The sequence below is a fragment of the Natator depressus genome, chromosome 14 (genome assembly GCF_965152275.1).
Source record: "Natator depressus isolate rNatDep1 chromosome 14, rNatDep2.hap1, whole genome shotgun sequence".
In the NCBI taxonomy this organism is placed as follows: domain Eukaryota; kingdom Metazoa; phylum Chordata; order Testudines; family Cheloniidae; genus Natator; species Natator depressus.
In genome coordinates this window covers 19,745,690-19,770,946 of record NC_134247.1, presented here as the reverse complement: position 1 = coordinate 19,770,946, position 25,257 = coordinate 19,745,690, and the positions used below count along the sequence as shown (strand labels likewise).

Below are 25,257 nucleotides of genomic sequence, written 5' to 3'. Positions count from 1 at the left end.
ACCTTTCTCCATTTCTCTGGGCCAGAAGAGAGCTGTCAGAATTCCCTCAAGAAACCAAGCATTTATAATAAGCCCTGGAAGCTGAAAGGTTAAGGAGAAATTTGTGGGGTTTTGGAACATGAATTAGAATATTGTCAGACTGTCAAATGACCTGTCAAGGTGCTCTGGGGGAAAAATGAGGACAAAACACAGGCTCTGATATTCTTGGCATGGTACAGTTAAAGCTGAACAGAGATCAGTATTTGAGTAGTATCCAGGAAGAAAAGAAAGTGCTGGAGCCAATGATAAATTATACTTACAGAGTATTTGAAAACCCACCTCCTCCCCCCACTTCTGAAGACATTTCTTGCTAGTGTATTATTAAGCTCACTTTAGAATTCACCCCACCCTGACCCTTTGGCTTTCACCTTTTCCTTGTTTAATTTAATTGCTATTTGCCAGTAGAGCAGAAATGTTTCTCTTTTAGAAGAAAGAAAATGTGCAGAATCTCTAGTAACCCTTTAACTTTATTTCGCAAACACTGAAGCAAATATAACATTGTCACAGATTTCCTGTTTTATAATCAGGGCAAAATGATTTAAAGGCCTTATCAGGGTATGAGCAAAGGGACAGAGTCACAGATCTAAAGAAAGATTAAGAGGCTTAAGGGTGTTTTGGATAATTCTGAAGAGAAGCCAATTCAAATATTACTCAGTGCAATAATTTAAGAGAAAAGGAGTACTTGTGGCACCTTAGAGACTAACCAATTTATTTGAGCATAAGCTTTCGTGAGCTACAGCTCACTTCATCGGATGCATACTGTGGAAAGTACACAAGATCTTTTTATACACACAAAGCATGAAAAAATGGGTGTTTACCACTACAAAAGGTTTTCTCTCCCCCACCCCACTCTCCTGCTGGTAATAGCTTATCTAAAGTGATCACTCTCCTTACAATGTGTATGATAATCAAGTTGGGCCATTTCCAGCACAAATCCAGGTCCCCCCACACACACACACACACAAACCCACTCTCCTGTTGGTAATAGCTTATCTAAAGTGATCACTCTCCTTACAATGTGTATGATAATCAAGGCGGGCCATATCCAGCACAAATCCAGGGTTTAACAAGAACGCCGGGGGGGGGGGGTCCCCCTCAGACGTTCTTGTTAAACCCTGGATTTGTGCTGGAAATGGCCCACCTTGATTATCATACACATTGTAAGGAGAGTGATCACTTTAGATAAGCCATTACCAACAGGAGAGTGGGTTTGTGTGTGTGTGTGTGGGGGGGGGGGGACCTGGATTTGTGCTGGAAATGGCCCAACTTGATTATCATACACATTGTAAGGAGAGTGATCACTTTAGATAAGCTATTACCAGCAGGAGAGTGGGGTGGGGGGAGAGAAAACCTTTTGTAGTGGTAAACACCCATTTTTTCATGCTTTGTGTGTATAAAAAGATCTTGTGTACTTTCCATACTTTCCACAGTATGCATCCGATGAAGTGAGCTGTAGCTCACGAAAGCTTATGCTCAAATAAATTGGTTAGTCTCTAAGGTGCCACAAGTACTCCTTTTCTTTTTGCGAATACAGACTAACACGGCTGTTACTCTGAAACCTGTCATAATTTAAGAGGTGACTTCTAATGGGTCCTCCATCCTATTTCTGATGACTGTCCTAATGGAAGTCAAACTAATAACAGTTTCATGAAATAAAGTTAACAAGATTTTCTTAAAACAGAAAAATTTCATGTAACATATGCAAAGATAGAGTACCAAGCCTATAAGATCCTGGAGATTTTGGATTATGTTCTGTCAGTCAATGCTCAGCATTGGAAAAAAAATTCAGTGCATACCCACAAATCTAGCTTGCTTGAAACATCTAAGGCTATGTCTACCCTGCAAAGTTAAGATGCGATTACATCATGGGTAGGCGTACTTGTGTTAGCTTTAGTGTAGACATGGTGGCATGGGCTTCAGCACAGGCTAGCAACCAGACTGGTGTAGCCCATACTGAATCCCATGATACCACATCTACAATGCTATTGTGTCTATTGTGTTACCTGTGCTAGCTAGATTAAGCTAAAATGGATCTGCCTACCCATGTTACAATCACACCTTCACTTTGCAGTGTAGACATACCATAAGAAGCTACACCAAGGTGTGCAAGATGGAATTACCCCAGATGGCCTGGGAATAACAGATGGCAGTCTGCCACAGTGCACGTGGTGCCAGCTGCTAGGCCCACCAGTCATATTGTGGTATTCAGTGTCACTGTAGATCCATGATTAGCTACAAATGGGACATAATTCCATAGATTCTAAAGCCAGAAAGGATCCGTGTGATTATCTAGACTGACCTGCTGTATACCCCAGATCATAGACTGTCACTGAATAATTTCTGCCTCAAGGCCATATTTAGTGGTTGAGCTAGATCTTATATTTTAGAAAGACAGGCAATCTTGATTTGAAGACTTCAAGTGATGGGGAATCCATCACATCCCTTGGTAAATTGTTCCAATTATTAATTACCCTAACATCTACATTTAGGCAAGGTGCAATTTTTTATCTAGCTTCAACTTCCAGCGATTGGACAGCAGTTCACAAGCACATGTGCTCTCATCAGCAGTAAACTCTAGGGCAGTGGTTCTCAACCAGGGGTATGCGTACTCCTGGGAATACGCAGAGGTCTTCCAGGGGGTACAGCAACTCATCTAGATATTTGCACAGTTTTAAAACAGGCTACATAAAAAGCACTAACGAAGTCAGTACAAACTAAAATTTCATACAGACAACTTGTTTATACTGCTTTATATACTGTACACTGAAATGTAAGTACGATATTTATATTCCAGTTGATTTACCTTATAGTTATATAGTAAAATGAGAAAATAAGCAATTTTCCAGTAATACTGTGCTGTGACATTTTTGTATTTTTATGTCTGATTTTGTAAGCAAGTAGTTTTTAAGTGAGGTGTAGAGGGTACACAAGACCAATCAGACTCCTGACAGAGGTACAGTAGTCTGGAAAGGTTGCGAGGCACTGCTCTAGAAGGCAGCAGTTTTAGCAAGCATGTTCCTGTTCCTGAGATGAGCCTTAAAAAGTCCCCTTCAGTACAGTGTGTTGGCCTGAAGTGAGTGAACTTTCTTTGAGACAGGATGTCTCTTGTGCCAGATGTATATCCAGCAACATGCTGCTAACACCACAGCACATGCTGCTGCTGTAATTTTAAAATTTAGCTCTTGGGTCTTTCTAGGAATAAGTATTTTGATCAATAAGAATTTGGAAGTTCATTCTATAACTGTTTTGTACTATGTTATTTCCATTTAATCAGTTGAATGGCTTTTAGTGCAACTCCAATGTAATATTACTACTGCAGTGTTTTGGGGTTGTTTTTTTTAAATGCATGGCCTACGGTACAAGGTATGGAATGAATAGGCTTTAAAACTTTGGCAGCAGAATCCTGCTAAAATACTTCATTAATCAGGTAAGTATGGAGACAAAAGTTATTTCCTCTTCTACTCACTCTTTCTCTCAGCACTTTGAGATTCCTCTGAGGACTGAGATAAATTTGGCTCCCTCTGGTTCCAGCCTTTTCCGTCATACGCTTATCGGTAAGAAAAAAAAGTGTTCCCAATTACAGCCTGATTTCTCTTGAGGGTTCTGATCAAGAGACTTGGCTAGCTCTCCTTCCACACAATTCAGATTTTCCTAATATATTAATAGCGTAGTTGCAATGGTAGATTTGCTTTTCTTGTCCTGTTTTTTTAAACAAGGCATGTGAAACCTAATTATAAAATCTATAGGACTGGATTCCCCAGTTTTGCCAGCTGGAGATTTCTCAATATAGGGCAAATTTCCATCCGCACAAGGCTAACAGACGCAGCTCCACTGCCTCCCACACCAGCTTTCCCACCACCACCTCCTACACTGGAACTGTACTGCTAGGTGTAAAGAGGAAAGGAAGAGGACATAGTCAGAGGAAGCAGTGGGATATGTCAAAGTGGGGTGTGGATGCATCAGAGGAGGAGGGAACATGTGGGCATGATTCTCATCTGGCAGAAGATCTTCCACCAGCACCTAACTTAAAGCAGCCTTCTTGCCAGCTTTAGCTTATACTGGAGCCAAACAGCTAAGAATTAGGGAGTAATTGTCAGTAGCACCCCTCCTTGCCGTTCATTATACCTATGTTTAGCTCAGGAACAATGGAGAATTGAGCCCATAATGCAAGATAGGTAGTTCTCTTAAAAGCATTTAGGAGAGTGTCAGACCTATACTCAGTATTACCCTCTACTTTTTGTTTCATTTGCTCTCAAATAAAGGGAATACTGAATACTGTGGTAATACAAGCTTCTTTTTAATGGCAAGCACCATCATTCTTAGGGAAAGGTCTCAATTTTTATTTCTCCATTTTATGCAAATGGAAGAGCAGAAAATGCGAAGTGTGGTTGAGATTTTCAGAGCCAACTAGGAAATTTAGTTACATAACTTCCATTAATTTTAATGGGAGTTGTGTGGCTAACTCCCCTAGTTGACTTTGAAAATATTAACCAGTGTATGTGTGGTGTGCCTATGGTACATATGTAGAGATATGTGATAAATTATAGAATTAAGTGATTTATTGCCTTCTTCATGCAACTTTGTCTGCCTCACCACCCCTATATCCACTGATCCATTGTCCACAGTAGAGCCTGGAACACTCAAGCATCTGAACGCCAACCATTTTAAACAAAAACAACCTGCCAGAAGAATACCCGCTTCTGCTCCCCTTCAAATAAATAGCTTACCCCCCAAAGTATATTGCTCAGTGGTATGAGATGTTCCATCCTGAACCATTGGTATGTCTTGTGACATAGGTCTAGGAATAGGTACTTTATATGTGAAAAATCAGGCCCCAGGTATCTCAAGTTGGGGATCTGGAAATTGGGACTTTCAAAATTGGTTGACACTATTGAAAATATTGTTCTTACTCTCTCTGCCTCAGTTCCCCATCTGTAAAATGCAGATATGAATACGTCTCACAGGTGTTGGTAAAGATAAATTCATTAATGTTTCTGAGACACTTGAGATACCATTGTGATGAATGCAATCGAGAAACCTCTGAAGAAATAAAAATATTATTTATTCAGTTCATGTTTAAGATGGTGTGCATTATGGCAATACATTTACCTACTTTTGGATTTGATGTACTATCTGAAGCCGAAAAAGAAAAGGAGTACTTTGTGGCACCTTAGAGACTAACAAATGTATTAGAGCATAAATAAATACATTTGTTAGTCTCTAAGGTGCCACAGGTACTCCTTTTCTTTTTACGGATACAGACTAACACAGCTGCTACTCTGAAACCTATCTGAAGCCTCTGCTGCTGGCCATTGTTGGAGATAGGATACTAGACTTAGATGGACCATGGGTCTGATTCAGTCTGGCAATCCCTGTGTTCTAGTAACTTAACAGATAGGGTCATACAGCAAACGATGAGAATAATAAGAAATATTGAACAGATGCCTCATTTAATGAATCTGAGGTCCTTTGAGAAAAAACTCTCTTGTGATTATGTAAGTAAAGATTGTATCATAATGCGTACACATAGAGGCAGAATTAAAGTTTCTACTATAATTCTGACATTACCTAACTTTTGAGAGCCTCACTTTGCAACCTTAATGGTTTTTTAATGTAGTTTTGGTTTTGTATGGAATAATAGTACATTTGGATAATCTGTTCTGAGCAACTGCACAGAAAAACAAAGGAACATTCAGTACAGTAACTGGTATTCAGACAGGATATAGGTACCATGAGTTCTGCAGCCAAAATTCTGTTTGTTTTTTGTTTAGGTTTATTTTGAGTAGTTAAAATTCTGCAAGGGTCTAGATTGTTATCTACAGAGGGTTTGTTTTCTATTTGCTGTTGGAAAATTGCCCCCAAATGCTCTTCCTGCTGTTAAATACCAGGATAGCGGTAAACTGGGCGAGGTAACATCTTTTACTAGCCCAACTTCTGTTGGTGAAAGAGACAAGCTTTTGAGCTGCACAAAGCTCTTCTTCAGGAAAGAGATAAACCAACCTTTCAAAAGAGATGTGAGATGCTGCTAAGTCGTCTTTGCTACATGATTCTGTCACTTGGAAACCCCTTTTGAACTAGTTGTTGGCTTATTCAATACATGAAGAAGGTGTTTTTATTTTGTCTTTTGTGTAACTAAAAAATATACACTGAAGACCTTTTATGAAGCATGTGAAGTTTCCTTGCTGATGATCCATTATGAGTGAACTTTGTGAAGCATGCTATTGAAACGAAAATCCTAGGATAATACATTATATCTATCTTAGCCAGGGCCCTCCAGCTGCAGTTTCTGAGGCAAAGGAGAGAATTCTGCACTAGTTTTTTATAGAATTTATGGCTTTTCTGTGGTGATCTGGAGTCTTGAACAATTTTGAGTAGCAGTAGTAGAATTATAACAAAACAAAACCCTAGTAGAAGTGGAAAGGGCCATGGTGTGTATAAGTCCAGGTGGAATGTTAGTAGTAACAAACTGTTCTAGAGAGCATCTGGAGTTATTTTTTGCTTATTTTCTGGGTTGCTGTTACATATTTCACTGACTTGTGATACTGTGCTATTCAACTGTCTTCGTGGAGTGTGAAAATTATTTGCAGGATACATTTTAGCTGCATTACTGTATATCTTGTTATTCTGTACTTTTATCTAAAGCCATCAGTTTTCAAAAAGCATTAAAAAATATCCCTAGGGTGGTTGCAGATCCTTCTACTTTGAAAGGTGGTACCAGTGTGAGATGGATTTCTAGTGATTAAAACAGGAAATACAGCTGGAACTGATAATATCTCAAAATGGAAGAAACTGCTGTAGTGCAAGCACCGTACGTATCCCAGAACCCTAAGTAGTCCTATCCCTGCAGGACCCATGGCATAGTCAACATCTTTCCATCCCTTGCAAAATATATGCATTTCCTTTGGCAATGCTGCTCCTTCATTAGCTGAGAGGTCACTGCTGAGCAATGCAAGGCATCTGCTCATCCCTGGGAACTGGGCACATTGCTCTGAAATGCCCCTTTCAGCAGAAGAAATAGAAAATAGGGTCCAAGAATCAAATCCCAGTTTTAGAGGGATCATTTTATTTTGACAATAACTGTTTTTAATCAGTTTATGCTGAAATATGTTGCTAAATGTTTCGGCCATAGCAGTTTTAAGCATGAAAATGAGACTCCGCATGAAAATGATTTACCAATATTTGCAAGTGATGTAATGATATTTCCAAACCAGAATTTGACAAGTGCAGTAGACTGATATTTAATAAAACCATGCACTCAGCCTGACTCAACTTAGTGTGTGATTTAGGGAACAAAGAATTTCAGTCTAAATGGTATTTTATTTTCTTTCTGATGGGAACAGCTGCTTTCTCTTCCTGCACCCTCACCCAGATTCCTTTAGTGACCTCTGAAGCATTAGATATCCATGTAAATTGCAAACTGCACAAAGCTCTGTGAAAGCTTGCTCCAGCATCTGAGCACTAGGATGAGAAAACTGGGCAAGTGTCTCATAATATAAACATACCAATTAGAGATGGGCCATTGTCACCCAGCAATTGGATTTGAATCCACACTTCCCCAGAGTTTGGGAGTGGGATCAGATTCAGTGTTCCAGCTCAACCAATTATAGAGAGAGACCTGAGTTGCAAAATTTAGAGCTAGTTCTAGTTCTGAGCTCTCCCAGAATGCAGAGAGGGTTGCATTGTGTGTCCTGGAGTCATCCTTTAGTGTACTAAACTGTTCCTCCATGGCTGTTTAGTCCAGGCCAGTTCTTAGGTATACTCTAAATGTGATGACATTAACAACACATTAAACTGTGTTAGTCACTTTGAAAAGTTAGAAAGCCTCTACTGCAGTAAGGTGTTCTGCCCATGGCTGAGAACCACAGAGTGAGTCTGTGTCCAGCAGCCTCCACCAGGAACCCCTTTTTTACTCATTGCAACAAATTGTCTCTTCTCTGCTAAAACAGACACTACAGTTCCATCTCTAATCATAAATTTACACCTCTCTTTCCCCACATACTACCAATAATGTGAACTTGAATGAGGGGCAGGGTCCAAGTTCGTAGAAATTATTTATTTTAATTGTATTTTCTTAATGCTGTGAGGAGCACACAAGCTATGGCAATAGCCAGAATATTTTAATCATTTTAATTAATTAGTGTATTTATTATTTTTTCTGTAGAAATAAAATACCTAAGCTTTAAATACAATAAATACATAAGCTTTAGTCTGTTTCTGCCTACCTGATGTCCTGAGATAGTGAATGTAAATTTTTCTCTCTTTCTCTTCTTTGTGTTTCTTTGTTATATTGCCTCTTCAGCTTTTACTAGGTGCCACACTCAAATACTGAATGAATACTCCTTGTATTGTATGTTTATTTGCATGGTAGTCATGTGATCTCTCAGAAACAATGAGTGGGAGGAGAGAAAAACAGTGTGTGAAAATGTGTGTGATAATTATACGTTTTAAACCATGTTTTACTTTAATTTTTTCAAATGGTTGCACCATTGCTAAGTACAAACACATACTTTCCATCCTTTATAATGACATACAGAATAGGGCCATGCTTTTCAAGGTGCTTTTATAATCTGAGGTATGGCTGACATGTAATAGAGTACCACTGGCCATATCACTGCCCCTTTTATGCTTTGTCTAAGGCATGACCTTTTTTTTTTTTTTTTTTTTTTTTTTTTGAAGTCTGATGCAAGGTTGTCTCATTGATCATGTTTGAGATCCTAACTCAATCACTGGAGTATGGCTGGACTGCTTATCCCAAATTCATTGCTCTACAAAGCAGGTTAGAAATATTGCAGCTATTCATAAGTAAAGCTAAGTTTTTGTCACAGATATTTTAGTAAAACTCATGGACAGGTCATGGGCAATAAACAAAAATTCACAGCAGCCCGTGACTTGTCCCTGACTTTCACTAAAAATGTCCCTAACAAAATGCGGAGGTGGGTTCAGCACCCACTGCTGCTGGGGCTCCCGGGTCCCGCACCACTGCGGTGAGTGGGAGTTCTTGGGTCCCCCACCACCGTGGGGAGTGGAAGCTGCGGGGTCGTCCTGCCTGTGGGGCTGGGCTGCTGCAGGGTTCCCTTGCCCCCAGGGCGGCTGGGTAGTCATGATGGGGGTCCCCCGCCAGCGACCACGGCTGGGAGCTGCAGAGTCCCCCAGCTGCCCGCCACGGCTGGTCAGCTCCGGGGGGTCCCCTTCCCGCCCACCATGGCTGGGCAGTTGTGGGGACTGCCCGCTGCATCTGGGCAGCTGCAGGGAGTCCCCGTTGCCCCTGGCTGGACAACTGCAAGGTGTCTCCACCAGTGAGGGGGCTGGGAGCTGGGGGGAGGGGGAGCTGGCTGGGAGCTCCAGCCTGGGGGCAGAAAATATCATGGAGGTCAATAGAAGTCACGGATTCCATGACTTCCGTGACATAATCATAGCCTTATTCATAAGACTTCTAATACTTCTTAGAAGTATTGGTTCAGGAATTCTGGGAGAACAACTTTTCTTGCATTGCTTCAGCACTGCTGCTTCCAGTCCTAGTCAGAAGCAGAGACCAGTTCATGAAAACTAAAGGGAAAGAAAACAACACTGAACTTTTTCAAACCTTAAATCAGTCTAAGGTTTGAGTAAAGGTTTGGCTCTCATTTTATTGGACCTGGTTAACCTGTCCCTAGTGGGGACCAATATGAAACTTTGAATGGAGCCAACGAAAGAACTGTAACTCTGTAAATAACACTATTATAAAGTCACAGATTCCATTAAATAAATTATTTGCTTACTTAACATTTTAGGTTTCATGAACTTTTAAGCAGTTCAGTTTGCCTCTTTTGGGGCTATCATGCATAAAGCTTTACAAGCCTGGTCAAAATGAAAAGACCTTTCTTTTGCTATTCTTGTCTCCATGGTCAGCATTGGCTCACAGGGCTTCAGTTTCAAGCAGTGTTGACTGGTTTTCAACGAGCATTATCTTATATTTGGGTAAATTTCTTTAAAGACCCATTAGACAACTTTTGGGTCTACACAAAAAGAGATTCAGGAGACAAATTTTAAAACTATGTTGTGACGCACTCTATATATACAGTGTGAATATAATGTAACTAAAATATGCTTCATGCAAAAGGCCTCTTGTAAGGTATCATTACAAAGCTTATAATCTACTGAGTGTGGTCATCCTATTTGTATAAATGTATCACTCTTGTATCTGAAACTAGAAATATGAAATATAACTCCAAGGGCCTATTGTAGTTATGCAAAGTGTGGGCCATTAATGGCGGTTTGGAATCTTGATGGCTCCCATCAACCAGGACAATTGACTGTGGATAGCTCTGTTTGCAGGCAGGCCTTCCTGTGAGTCAGGCTGAGAGGAATGAAGGCTTGGGGTCTCACAGGACATGTGATCATGTCACCTGAACTGGAATCCATCTTTAACCTGTTTTTTTCCACTGAGAAGGAGGGTTGGGAACCCAGAGGGACAAAGGATTCCCACCTCATGCAAAAGATATATAAGTGGGTGGATCAGAACAAGGATGGCAGCCATCATGAGGAATCCCCTAGCTACCACCTGAGCTGGAACAAGGGCTATACCAGGGGAAAGGATTGTGCCCAGACTAGGAAGGTGTCCAGCTCCAGTCTATGAAAGAAACTTATTGAAACATCTCTAAGGGTGAGATTTTATCTGTATTCAGTTTTTATTACTGTGCTAGACTTAGACTGGCATGTTTTATTTTATTTTGCTTGGTAATTCACTTTGTTCTGTCTGTTACTACTTGGAACCACTTAAATCCTACTTTCTGTACTTAAAATCACTTTTTACTTATTAATTAACCCAGAGTATGTATTAATACTTTGGGGGGGGGGGAACAGCTGTGCATCTCTCTCTATCAGTGTTATAGAGGGCAAACAATTTACGAGTTTACCCTGTATAAGCTTTATACAGAATAAAACAGATTTATTTGGAGTTTGGACTCCATTGGGAGTTGGACATCTGAGTGTTAAAGACAGGCACGCTTCTGTAAGCTGCTTTCAATTGAGCCTACTGCTGTTAGGGGACGTGGTTCAGACCTGGGTCTGGGTTTGCAGCAGGCTAGCGGGTCTGGCTCAAACCAGGCAGGGCACTGAAGTCCTAAGCTGACAAGGCAGGAAAGCAGGAGCAGAAGTAGTCTTGGCACGTCAGGTGGCAACTCCCAGGGGGTTTCTGTGATCCAACCCGTCACATATTTATTTGGCAAAACAATTAAATATGCACTCTGTCACCTGTAATATTTTAATGAGGAATGCCAGCGGCTTTTGTATTGAATGAGCTGTTTCTCTACAGGGTGTTCCGGAAGACTTGCTGTTCTTTTATGAACATATCCGAAAGGGTGGTGGAGTCTTTCGAGTTGACCAGTGCCTCCTCCAGTATCGCTACCATCCACAGGCAGCAACTCATTCTGTTCTAGAGTAAGTTCTATTTTTGTAATAGATAAAACTTGCTTGTTTCATGGGTTGTTGGCAGTGGAAGTGAGGTGGTTAATCACTTTCCCAGGTGTAGATGGTCAAGATACTTGTTCCATTTCGCACTTTTATAGGGGGGCTTAGTGACAAGATAATTAGCTTTAACTATGCCTCAATCTTGCAATGATATGGAGAGCATAATGTAGTATACCAGTAATGGCATCTTCTGACAGTGGCAGGCTGCTTACCTTTTCTTTTCTCACTATAATCCCAGTTTGAGAGAAGTAGTGGGATCTTGGTGTTCGAACTCTTAGGACTTCTTGGGTTCTAATGCTGTCACTCATTCACAGCGTAACTTTGGCCAAGTCATTTAATCGCTCTGTGCCTCAGTTTACCAATTTGTAAAAGGGGGATAATTATACCTAACCATAGGAAATTATACTTAATTACTTAATCATTGTAACGTGGTTTTGAGATCCTCTAACAAAAGATGCTCTGTAATTGCCAGGTAGTATTAGGCCTTTATGACTAATCTTCTTTAATTTGCTTCAGATAAAAAGTTGGTACGTGATTCCTGAAATAGGAAGCGAATAAGAAGTAATTGAAATTTTAATTTAAAAAAGGACTACCATACTTAGTATTGAGTTTAGTCACATGTTAACAAAATAGTTGATTTAAAAAAGTAAAAAATTGAGCTGGCAGTGAACTTCTCATCTGATAATTTTATTGTTACTGGTCTATTTTCTTTCCCTCCCTTAAACAACTTAAAAAACTGATTCAGTTTCTGAAGTTTGAAAAACACATGATGTTGCAGAGTAATTATTTCAAGACCTTTCTCATAAGTCACTGCATTTACAGTGCTATTGTACCCTGAAAAGAAATTCTGTAAAATGGTATTGGTGATTCCCTATATCATTTTACCCATCAAAAGATGATCTTCCTAACTGGCAGTCGTGTAAGCTCAGCCTGGGATCTGAGAAGCAAACTGGGCTGTTTCCTTCTTGTACATCATATACATACCTACTAATAAAGTGCTCTGTGAACCAAGTTATTTCTTCAGAGAGACCTGTTCCTTCATTGCAGTTGCAGCAGTACACTAAATCATTTTGTTATAGATGCATGAAATAGAATAGGATTTTCACTCACTTTGGATATGTCTATACTGGGGGGAAAAGTATGTTCCTAACTTGGGTTAGCTAACCCACCTTAGCTAACTTGGGTTAAAATAGGAGTGAAGACATAGCAATTCAGCTTTTAACTAGGGTTAGCAACTTGAATTCAGCCCGCAGGGTCTCCTATAAGCTTTAACTCAAGCTACGAACCAAAGTTAAAAGCTGAGTTGCATGTCTTCACTATGATTTTAACCTGAATTAGCTAATTCAGGTAGCTAACCCAAGGGGTTTTTGTTTCTTTGTTTGTGGCAGTCTAAACATAACCTCAGTCTTAGCTGTATGGGCTCTACAGAGTTAATTAGTAAAACTAAAAACCTGGTTTTGTCTCCGTACATTGGTTAGTTCTTAAAGAGTTGCTGATGGTAAGTAGTAGGGTGCAACTATATGCTATTTTTTTAATATAGATAATAAACTCTGAAGTATTTGTTTAAATCAGATAGAAAAAAATGTTAATTTTTCAAATAAATATAAGGTGAATGACTTCCCTTTTACTATTATTTAAATATAAGGGTTTTTCTTTCTGTTTATATGTATGTCCAATTTGGCAGCTAGTTACAGACGTCTCAGCCATGCGCCACAGGATGCTAAATCTTCTTGGAAGATTGTTGCTTGTTTCTGTGGGAAAGCATCTTATTTTTGGAAATGAGCATGTTCTGAGTTTATTGCAAGCTATTGCTTATTCAAATGTGCAAGGTTGTGTGGCATAAGCATCCTGGATTACAACATTTACTGAGAATGTGGAACTTCTATAAACTGTTTCAGATGTGCATTTTTAGGCATCCAAATTGGCACCTTCTCTGTCTCATTTTTCTGTCTTGCTATTTTTCCTGTTGGCTTCCCCACCCCATTATTGTTGCTGTTAGTATTATTTTATGTGATTTTTTCATAACATGAAGTTGTGTAATATCTTTTTTCTTGGATGCCTACACTGTGCTGTGCCAAAGTTGTAAATAACTTTGGGAACCACTTGATGTGGATGACCTCAAGGTGTGTTGTTGCAGAAACAGTGAAAAACAGAAGTTCATTGTCACCTGTGCAAGAGCCTAACCTTATTAGTAACATCAGGTCTTCATAAGTTGCCTTACAGTATCCTCCACCTCTTCTAGAAGCTCATCCCTCCATGTTCTGTCTCAGTAGTTTTCTAGATCCATAGGGTGTGCTATGCCTCCATCCTATGTACTGTCTTTCTGGGAGTGTACCCTTCTTAATGACAGCCCTGGGCCTCCACTTTGCTAAAGGGGATCCTCTTGGTTATGTTACACCCAGACTGGGTCTTTGGCTCTTTCTCACTGTGGCTCCTTCAGCAGGTCCAGATGAGCTTAGACTCCTGTTGAGATTGACCCTCTTAGAAGCTCTGCAACCAGCAGATGTTTTCAGAGACAGAGGACAGCCTTTTCAAAACAAGACTTTATTTGTTAGTCAGCTGGAACACAGTGACACAGTTTCAGGTTGACTGCACTTGTATCCCCCACGGTCCACTCCAGGAGTGCCCCAGTCAGGTCTGAAGTCTCCAGCCATCACCTGTCTCTGGGCAGCGACCCTTGTCCCATTCCTTTCTGACCCAGGGTTTTAAGGCTGCACAGCTCCCTGCCTTACACTGTGACTGGGATACTGGCTTGCTGGAGATACAGCCAGTATCTGTGCATTGCTTTCTCTTCTAGGGTTATGAACAGTGTAATGCCAGCAGTTACAAGTAACTACACAGCTCCTTCTAGACAAGCTCATTTATTCTTAAGGTAAAAGCATTACAGACAAAACATCATAAAAACAAGAAACAGATTTAAACACACACTAAACATACCTGGAGACACCCATCAGTCAACTCAGGCCTTAGCAGGCTGTAGCCATTCCAACCCTTCCGCAAGGGTTGGGGCCCCCTTTGGCCAGAAGGTCCTCTGGATCAGAAATAAGGCCCTGAGTCAATTTAAAGTTTAAACCTACCCTTTTTATATCAAAAGCCCTTTCTTTGTCTGTTGGTCTCTGAATAACCTAGTTTGAACCAGCATATTTAAGCCTCTCTGGGGTGTAGCTACCTCTCTGGAGGTGTTTACAACTTAAGTGATTCACCTTTATCACCCCACCCACCCACAGTTTTTGGTTCTTAGAGGAGTTGTGGCAACCATCCCGCACACCCGCCCAGAGTTGCATACAATCCCAGGCCCACTGTGATATAGAAACCATTTGTAAACTTAAATATATTAAGGGGTTGCAATATCTGTCACACACACTATTTAGGGTTAAAATAATAAAGCAAAGCCTGAACAAATGTGTCTTGCCTAACTCTCCAGCTTTTCCTTGTTTAAGTAGGCAGGACTTGCCTTGCATCCAACTTCCCTGGCCTTGCCCAATCATCCTGGATTGAATTGTGTCATCCCCTGGGAGAGCAGGATTCTTATCCCCCTCTCCTAACACCTCAGTCCTTTGTCCCAAGTTCCAGCCATGCTGTTTTCACATGTACTGCCCTCCCCATGCATTCAGGTAGGGGAGGGTTTGTGGTCAAACAGGTTATTTGCCCATCCACATCCAAAAAGTCCCCTTGGCTGGAGTCACTTAAAGTTAATATTCTGGTCATTGGTCTCCATTGTGTCTCCAAGGTATCTCCATTCACATGTCACACAGTTCTGGATAGTCCATTCACACCAAACCTGACATGTCTGTGTGACCGACATGCAGTCAATTCATCACTTGTTCCTCTGTTTCTGGAAAGAAATTAACCACTTTATACACAGTGGATAGCAAGACATAAGTGAGTGTGGAAATTGAATTATACATAACATTAATACAGAGATTTCCCAGGTTCTCCATAATACTATCCATCCTTCCATTCTTTTAGTGGTTTTCAAATTCCAAAGAAATAAATGTGTACAATTAAATTATGAGCAAAGTAACCAGTTGATTCAAATTTTAAAATTGGCTTGCAGAAATTGTCTATAGATTATCTGGGTTGGCATGAATTTTGAAGCAGTAAGCCACAAAACAAGAATATTTTTTTGTCTGAGAGCAAAAAGTTGTTTATAAGAGTTGATTTTTTTGTTAGTGCTTGTAACTTAGTCCCAGACTTCAAGAAGAAGAAATGAATCTTCAGTAAGATGAAGAATATGGTTTGTTTATGTAAATGCGTGTCATCCAATCTTTCAACAAAGGTAGCAGGCATTCTGAATCATCCGTGGGGCTGATCACAGCGTGCGTGAGGCCCCTTTTTACCCTTTAGGGGGAAAAAAAAACCAACAAGATTTGCCGACTTTTGCAGCTCCCAACTGGTTACACAGAAAAAAAAAGCAACTGGCCAATGGCAGTCAGCCAAACATTTGATTATGTTTAACTGTAGGCATTAATGATCTTTTGTCACTTTCAATTATTAATATACTTTATAGTCCAGATGACTAAAGGGTGGAAATAGCTGCAAAGTTGGAAAAAAACTCTTACCTCTTCTATACTGGGGCATCAGACTACATTATTAGATGTTTTGGTTCTTCTCTGAGTAGAGGCAGCCATGTATTCCACTTCGGTGTGCATGTGCCCAGCACATCAGAGCTGGAGAATTTTGCCTGGCAGTACCCATAGGGGATGGCACTTGCACCTTCTGGCCACAACCTCTTCCGTGGCGATATGAGGTGGTGCCGCCCCGACCCACCTCAGTTTCTTTTTACCACCTGTGGCTCGAGTTGGAGCTCTGTGTGGGTTTCACCTCACAATCCCTCTCTTTTAGTGACTTTTTTAGTTGTATAGAGTTAGTTAGCTGTAGTTTAAGTGTTTCCCTGGTGATGCCCTGTGACCACTCTATATGATTTTATAAAAGTATTTTATAAAAGTATGAGTGTGAATATAATATAACTAAAATATGCTTCATGCAAAAGGTCTCTTGTAAGATATCATTACAAAGCTTATAATCTACTGAGTGTGGTCATCCTATCTGTATAAATGTATCACTCTTGTATCTGAAACTAGAAATATGAAATATAACTCTGAGGTCCTATTGTAGTTATGCAAAGTGTGGGCCATTAATGGCGGTTTAGAATCTTGATGGCTCCCATCAACCAGGACAATTGACTGCGGATGGCTCTGTTTGCAGGCAGGCCTTCCTGTGAGTCAGGCTGAGAGGAATGAAGGCTCGGGGTCCCACAGAACATGTGATCATGTCACCTGAACTGGAATCCATCTTTAACCTGGTGCTTTTCCACTGAGAAGGAGGGGTGGGAATCCAGAGGGACAAAGGATTCCCGCCTTATGCAAAAGATATATAAGTGGGTGGAACAGAACAAGGAGGAGGGATAGCTCAGTGGTTTGAGCATTAGCCTGCTAAACCCAGGGTTGTGAGCTCAATCCTTGAGGGGGCCATTTAGGGATCTGGGGCAAAAATTGGGGATTGGTCCTGCTTTGGGACTAGATGACCTCCTGAGGTCCCTTTCAACCCTGATATTCTATGAGCTATGATTAAGGAGGGCAGCCATCATGAGGAATCCCCTAGCTACCACCTGAGCTGGAACAAGGGCTATACCAGGGGAAAGGATTGTGCCCAGACTAGGAAGGTGTCCAGCTCCAGTCTGTGAAAGAAACTTATTGAAACATCTCTAAGGGTGAGATTTTATCTGTATTCAGTTTTTATTACTGTGCTAGACTTAGACTGGCGTGTTTTATTTTATTTTCTTGGTAATTCACTTTGTTCTGTCTGTTACTACTTGGAACCACTTAAATCCTACTTTCTGTACTTAATAAAAATCACTTTTTACTCATTAATTAACCCAGAGTATGTATTAATACTTGGGGGGGGGGACAGCTGTGCATATCTCTCTATCAGTGTTATAGAGGGTGAACAATTTATGAGTTTACGCTGTATAAGCTTTATACAGGGTAAAACAGATTTATTTAGGGTTTGGACCCCATTGGGAGCTGGGCATCTGAGTGTTAAAGACAGGCACACTTCTGTAAGCTGCTTTTAGTTAAGCCTACAGCTGTTAGAGGATGTGGTTCAGACCTGGGTCTGGGTTTGCAGCAGGCTAGCGGGCCTGGCTCAAACCAGGCAGGCCATTGAAGTCCTAGGCCGACAAGGCAGGAAAGCAGGAGCAGAAATAGTCTTGGCACATCAGGTGGCAATCCCAGGGGGTTTCTGTGATCCAACCCGTCACGTGCCCTCACCAGGGTTTAAACATTGTCTGTCATGTGGGGGAGCAATCCCTAACAACAATGCCTACACGTGGTACTTGCTGTGTGTAGGCAAAGCCCACATCAAGGAGCAGTGTTTGATTTGCAGATCGTACATCTAATGGACCCGGGAAGCAAGGGAACTTCATCTGATACAGCACTTGTTCGAACAGGCCATGCAGCCTGCTTAGGCACCAAGTCCCTCGTCAGATACGAGGTTGCCCTGGGGTTCTGAGGGAGTTGCCAGTTCACCTGCTGGAGCTGGTGCCTCTCTGAAGAGACAGAGGAGTCATTCCCCATCAAGTGCACAGAGGAAAAGGTTGCATAAGACTGACCGAGGCCATTCCAGGTTGTGTGAGGACTGCTGGTGCACGTGATGGAGCAGGTCCCTTTAACCACTCCCCCATACCACACAAGGAGGTCAGAAATCCTGTACCATTGACTCTGTGTGATGTTATACCCCATATTCTTTATGGAAATATGCTTATGATATGGATATGGCATAACTGAGATATATTTTATGCAAGATGGGTCATGTAAGGTATCATTGGAAAGGTTATAATTTACGGAATGTGATTATCCAATTTGTGTGCATGTATCATTTCTGTATCTAAAGGTAGGAATATTGACTATGTAACTATTACAACTCTGTGTGTAGTTGGGAGACACTCACCAGACAACAGGCCATCAGCCAGGGTGGGCCATTAGGAAGAAACAATAAGATTTCGAAGATACTAATCTCTCTCCTTACTGAGAGGCGTCCTGGAATATAGCTGTGACATTACTAGGTCAGAGGTCCTGTCACCTGGTACTAAACACCATCTTGGACTTCCAGTAATTTTCCACTAAAAGGACAGGGAGGTCAAGACTGGAAAACAAAAGATTCCTGCCTTATGTAAATCTTATTTAAGGCTGGGAAGTAAGGCAAACAGGTCTCTTCTCTGTTGCCTTCCTGCCCAAGAAGAAAGACTGCTGAAAGTACCCGAAGAGACAAAGGAACTGAGTGGTGGGAAAGGCAAGGGCTGGATCCAGACTAAGATAGGAGTCTAGTCTGTAAAGAGAAATAACTGGAACTCTGAGCTACAAGAAACTCCGCAACTTGCCTAAAACAAGATGAGCAATTACTTCTTGAAACCAGTCTCTTTAAGTATGCATGTTTTGTTTTATTTGCTTGGTAGTCTGCTTTGTTCTGTTTGCTATCCCTTATAATCGCTTAAAATTTGCCTTCTATTGTTAATAAATATGTTTTGTTTATTATTAAACCCAGTTTGTGCAATTTCTAACTGGGGGTGGGGGGGCGGCAAGAAGTTGTGCATATCTTCCTCCACATTGAGGGAGAGGACGAATTTATGAGCTTACCTTGTATAGATTTCTCTATAGGGCAAGACAATATTATTTTGGGTGTACTTTCCAGAGGGGAGCTGCACTTGCGTGCTGGGAGATTTCCTGGCTGAGTCTTCTCATAGAGAGCTGTTTGCAGACTCTGTGTTATTCTACAGCTGGTGCGTCCCTACCTGTGTGAGCATGCTGCCAGAGGCCGGAGAGCCTAATTCAGCAAAACAGCGAGAGGGAGTGGAGGCTCCAGGCTAGTGGAGCAGGCAGACTCAATGAAATCCCAGTACATCAGGTGGCATCCCAGAATGGGGGTCCAACTCATCACACTCTGATTCCGGCCCTGCGGTGTCCATTGAGGGTCATGTCGGCACCAGGTGTTTCTGCGCCAGCAGTATATTAGGCAGCAACAGACCTCCTTTGTCTTTCTGTCCCAACTTTGCCCTTGGTCCAGGACTTTGCCAGGGCTGTGTCTTTTATAGCCCCATTGGCTGGGTGAGCTGCTGAACCTGTGACTCTGTCATCAGCAGACCCCAGTGTTTCTTTTTTGCAGTCTGTGGAAGTGGGGCTGGTGCCAGGCTCAGCGCAAGAGACCTCCCTAGCATCAGGAGTGTCTTCAGCACCCCTGTGACTGGTGCCACTGATGTTACACTCCACTTCGGCAGCATCAGTTACCTCGGTACCGCTGCCAACTTTGAGGTTGACACAGCTTCCAGCATCAAGAAATGAGGGAGGCATACTCAGCACCACCAGTATTATTTGCAGTGTTGGTGCCAGCTCCCTTGTCATTCTGGGTTGTAGACAAGTCAGACCGGCTGGCTCAACTTTTATCCCCTGAAGCCCATCTTCCTCCTCTCATTCTCCATCACCTGACCCACATTGGGGATTGTTCATGGAGCGCTATGGGCACCAGGATTGGCAACCATCTCATGGTCAGGACAGGGGCTCCTAGCCCAATGCCTACTGACCACCAGTGCCCTATCAGCACCAACATCCAGGTCTAGCACAGTTGACTGCTTCATTTTCATCCCTGGATGATTCCACGGTCCCTGGCTCTTTCTCCCTTTCAGTATTGGATGGTTATAAGGCATACCAGGACCTTTTGTGGCATGTGGCTGCTTCTCTAGGTATTTAAGCAGAGTTCCTGCAGAACAACACCCACGAGTTAGTGGCTATCCTGCAGCCATCTGCCCCATTAATGATGCACTTATGGAGCCTGCTAAGATCCTCTGGAGCATGCTGACTTCAGTACCACTAGGGGTGAAACATGTGGAGACGTGCTACTTCATTCCGGTGCAGGGATCTGCGGGTTTTTACTCCAATCCAGCCCCAAATTCCCTGGTCATAACTGCAGTGAATGATAGAGCCTGGCAGGGCAGGTTTAAGTCCACTCCCAAGGATAAGGACTCTAAACTAATGGAGCTGATGAGCAGGAAGATTTACATGTCCTCTTCCTTGCAGTTCCTCTGTAGGACCTTAACACAGTTCTAGTGGCTTTAATGGGACCTCTGTTTGAGCCCTTGGCCTCTTGTCCCTTTCCACTTTTGTGTCAGAAGGCTGTGTTCCTGGTGGCAATAACATCCATGAGAAGAGTGTGTGAGTTTCAGGCGCTGATGGCAGAGCTTCCTTATAAACAATTCTCCAAGGACAAAGTTACTTTACAGTCACACCCAAAATATCTATCTAAAGTGGTTTCTCAGTTTCATTTGAACCAGGTGATATATTTACCTGTGTTCTTTCCTAAGCTGCATTCATCTCTGGAGGAGCAGCGTCTGCATACATTAGATGTCAAGGGATGTCTAGCCTTCTACCTGGACAGGACTGAACCATGTTGTGCTTTGCCTCACCTGTTTGTGTCATATGCTAATCGTATGAAGGGTCAAGCGGTCTTTTCACAGACTATCTCTAAATGGATACCATCCTATATCGAGACTGCATATGAAATAGCTTTGGCTACGCCTCCTCAGTTGGTGTGAGCTCATTCTATGTGAATGCAAGCAGAGGCACCGACTTTCCAAACGGCCAGGGGGTGCTCAACCCCCAGCTCTGATCCAGGCCCCGCCGCCTCACCAGCCCTTCCCCCAAGGCCCGACCCCCTCCCTCCTCTTCCTGTCCCCACTCCACCACTTCCCTGCCTCTTTCCGCTCCACCCCCACCCCACCTCTTCCTGCCCAGTTCCGCTCCTCCGAGCATGCCTCATCCTCGCTCCTCCCCCGCCCTCCCAGCCTCCCGCGCGCCACAAAACAGCAGCGAGGGAGAGGGAGGTGCTGATCCACAGAGCCCGCCGGTGGGTGGAAGGCGTAAGGGGGAGCTGATAGGTGGGCTGCCGATGGGTGCTCCAGCCCCAGAGCACTCATAAAGTCAGCGCCTATGAATGCAAGCAACATCAATTGCGGTGTTTGGTCACATCTCAATATTGGACATTTGCAGGGCGACTACATGGTTGTCCGTACATATATTTATGAACTATTATACCATTACCACATCTTCCAGAGCAGATACAGGTTTTGGTAGGGTGGTCATGCAATCCTAGTTTAAATAGGTCACTCACATACAGTACCCACCCCAGAAGGCAGGACTTGGAGTTTAAGTGGAATACACAGTTACTTATTGTAACTGTGGTTCTTCGAGATGTGATGCAGATGTGTATACCACAACCCACCCTCCATCCCCTCTGCGTCAGAGCCTAGTTTCTGGGCATTCAATGTGAAGGAACTGAGAGGGGTCAGGGCAGTGCTGCCTCATATAGTCAGGGGAGGGGCTATGACCATGAGATATGAATGCTGCTCTATGGGTACTGTTAGGCAAATGTCTTCAGCTCTGGTGCGCTGGGCATGCATACAGCTAAGTGGAATACACATCTGCATCATATCTCAAAGAACCACAGTTACAGTAAGTAACTGTTTCTTTGTGTGAGGATAGAGTCTGAGTGAAGTGCACTTAAAATCTGTTATTCCATTTCATACAAAAATAGTAATATTGTTATAAATGTTCTCATCATACTATCAAATAAAAGATACGGCAGACACATGCTATTTGTAGGAACAAGCAGCACAAGTTTCACAAAATTGTTTCTGCGAAGTTTAATACATAAAATTTATTAAAATCCCACAAACTGCATCTCTGGGATCCAAACAGTTTTACCTCTTATTGACATATATTATTTGGTTATGTATGCTTTGTGCTACAGAGCCTGGATTCTCCAATCTGATGGACTATCAGAGGTAGTTTATTAATGGGATGTATTCTAGTAGGGCAGTTAAGGCAGTTTGTAAAAAGCATAGATTTTTAGCATGCCAAAGGAGAGAAAAGTGAGCTATACCTTAAACTATTGAATTAATTGTGGAATTAATTAGTAAAAGAGAGCAGTAATAAAGCTTTACAATTTTCCTTTTCTGCAGGATTACACATGAAGACTGATATTTATATGTAAGGTGTTCTTGTTTTTTACCAGTCCGCAAATTTTGATCAAGAGAAATTTCACTACCAGTGCACGCCTTTTTTGCACCGAAAAATGACAAGTCAGGATTTTTATCCAGAAACAATGAGACAGACCAAAGCAAATGGTTTACAGTAATATCCAAGAATTTTCATGATACATTGTATGTTGAAAATGAAATTAGTTTTATAGATCCTGATTCTGAACCCTTGAAAAGAAATAGGTGTAAACAAATAACAGCTCACAGAAGCCACGTGGATTCAGATCCCAAAGACTTGCAGTGCTATCCAAGCAAAGGAAAAGAGAATATTCAATACCAAACAGACATGGTTGGGTAGTTTTAATGGTTTTCTGAGGAAGTGACCTCATTTAAGTGATGATCACAGGAGTAGTTACCTCATTTCCTACAATGCTATATTCATCCTAAAATAAACATACAAAAAGAATAGCGTAACATATTTTTCTAGAACTGAAACAAAGTTGAGGTCAGTTACGTTTTTAACTTTCGCTTCCACTTCTGCATTTGGCATTTGAAATACCATAGGAACTAATGACCTCATTAGTGGCTTGAAAAGTAGATGATACTAACATTTCATGGTCTATGTCTTTGCTTAATAAGTCTTTCATGAAAAAGAGGCTGCAGTACAAACTCTGTCTCAATCAATGACCCATGACCTGATGATGAACTCAGACAGTAATAGAACCTTTTAACAGTATAAATGTAGTAACTCAGTGGGACATTAGAATCCAGCAATTAAATGAAGTTCACGTGAAGTTCAACAGAACAAATAAACAAAAACAAATCAGTTCATCCACCAGTACAGACATAGGGGTCAACTGAGAAATGGGCCTTATCTGCAAGGTTCAGATCAGGTTCTGAACTTACTGCAAATTCTGGGGTGCTTGGATCCTGAGTCTGAGATAGTCCATCTGTAGTTTAGATTGAAAGGTGTTATTTTTTTCTTTCAAAACCTTACATTTGAAAAGGTCTCTCTCCAACCCTCATTGAATTCTTTACACTTTTGGATTCATCTCTGTTATAAGCCTCTATGATTCTCTTCTGCATAAAAAGCCAGGCATCCATGGGTAGAATCTCAGGCCAAATGTGGGACTTATGTCTGTGCATCTGGTGGTATTGCTCTGTTGATTCACTTATGTAACCCCATCCAAGGGGTGGGCGGGGTCAAAGAACATGGAGGAGAAGTTAATACTGCTCATAGAAAACTTAAATCATATGGCTTTTATTGTCACTCTATCTGCCATTTCAGACTAGAAATATGCTGCATAGAGCAGATGTTCCTGATTCCTGCATTCACCCAGCCGGTCACTGCGCATTTTAACACAGAGCTCCATTGTTGCATTATTGGTGTGGATGGGATAGTTATAGCTGTTCAGAAGCAGAGGAACATATTACATAGCTACATTACCACTATGCTTGAATGCCCCCACTTCACTTCTGCAAAATTTTGGCTCCTGTACTTCTGTCCATCCCTAATGACTGATGGCTCCATGGGAGGCATAGCAAGAAAGATCTTGGGAAAATTATGAAAGACTTAGGAATAATTTTCCAAATGGAAAAATATATACTATCAACAGATTTTCAGTACAGGAAAGTCACCAGAAAATGAAAGAAACAGAAATAAAATCTAGTTCAAGAATTTGGCCCAAGATGGCAAGTTAGAATCCAGATCTGAACTTCTTCACATTCAGGGATATTTGGATCCAGCCTTTCTGTTCAAGCCCATCTTTCACAAATTGAACAAAAGGAAATGCAACTCAATGCCACTGGGAAAGCAGTAGCTATTTTGCTAGTGCAGCTTAATCCTTTCCATCACGGGAACCACAATTTGGCAGTAACTGAGCATAATCATACCTTGTAGTTGTTGCTGATGGCTATGAACATGTAGTAATGCAAAGACTGAAAATAACTGTGTGAGAATCTTTTCTGGGAGGTGGTTTGTATAGCTAAAATAATTGCTTTTAGTGTCATTCGTTTCAGGCACTTCCTTTAATTGCTGTTTGCAAGTTGCTACAGTTCCCTTCTACTGCACCTGCACTGGCTCTTGAAGTCTGGGAAAATGGCATTCCCTTATCCCCCAAGGCAGGAATCCCAGCTACTTGTTCTGGGAACATCCCAACATAAGGGGCAACCTAGGTGAACCAGAAACCTAAGGGTGATAACTGAAATTATCTCTTTTGACTCTCCTTAAACTACGTTTTGCTGAAATAGGTGAGCTACATTATGGTGTTCATTACTGGTTCACACAGACTAAGTCTTTAATTATCATATTGATTAGAAGTCAGTTTTCTCCCCTTCAGTCCCACATTCACTTAGTGTTCGTTCATATGATGCAGCCTGAAACTGTTAAAGGAATCTCAAGATTACACCACACAATGCAAACTCTCTGGCTTATCTTAAATTTTCTACAAATGGGCATGTAGGATATGGTGATGCCATGCAAACATTTACCTGTTTGCCTTGTCTTCTGAGGATCAGTGGATCTGCCCATAATAGTTGTTCTTTGGTAATGAATCTTCAAAAGATGCCATAAAAGTGATCTCCCATAAACTATGATGCAGACAAAGGGGATTATAGTTTTTACATTTATTCACCTTATTTATATAGCCTAAAATATGCATTAGAGAAAACATCTTATCGAGATATCACTGAAGCTGGTTATCAATTTTCTTGTGTCCAGGACAATGATCCAATTAGTTGGG

The 25,257-nt window shown here is 41.6% G+C and overlaps 1 protein-coding gene across 3 annotated transcripts in view; it reads left to right on the top strand.

Moving 5' to 3' along the window:
- The window catches only part of QTGAL (queuosine-tRNA galactosyltransferase), a 304,979-nt gene that overhangs the window by 235,356 nt on the left and 44,366 nt on the right, over positions 1-25,257 (top strand). For all 3 annotated transcript variants that reach the window (XM_074971518.1, XM_074971521.1, XM_074971520.1), the window contains exon 8: positions 11,333-11,457. In XM_074971518.1, the coding sequence (XP_074827619.1) occupies positions 11,333-11,457 (125 nt within the window). The remainder of the gene's footprint in view (positions 1-11,332; positions 11,458-25,257) is intronic.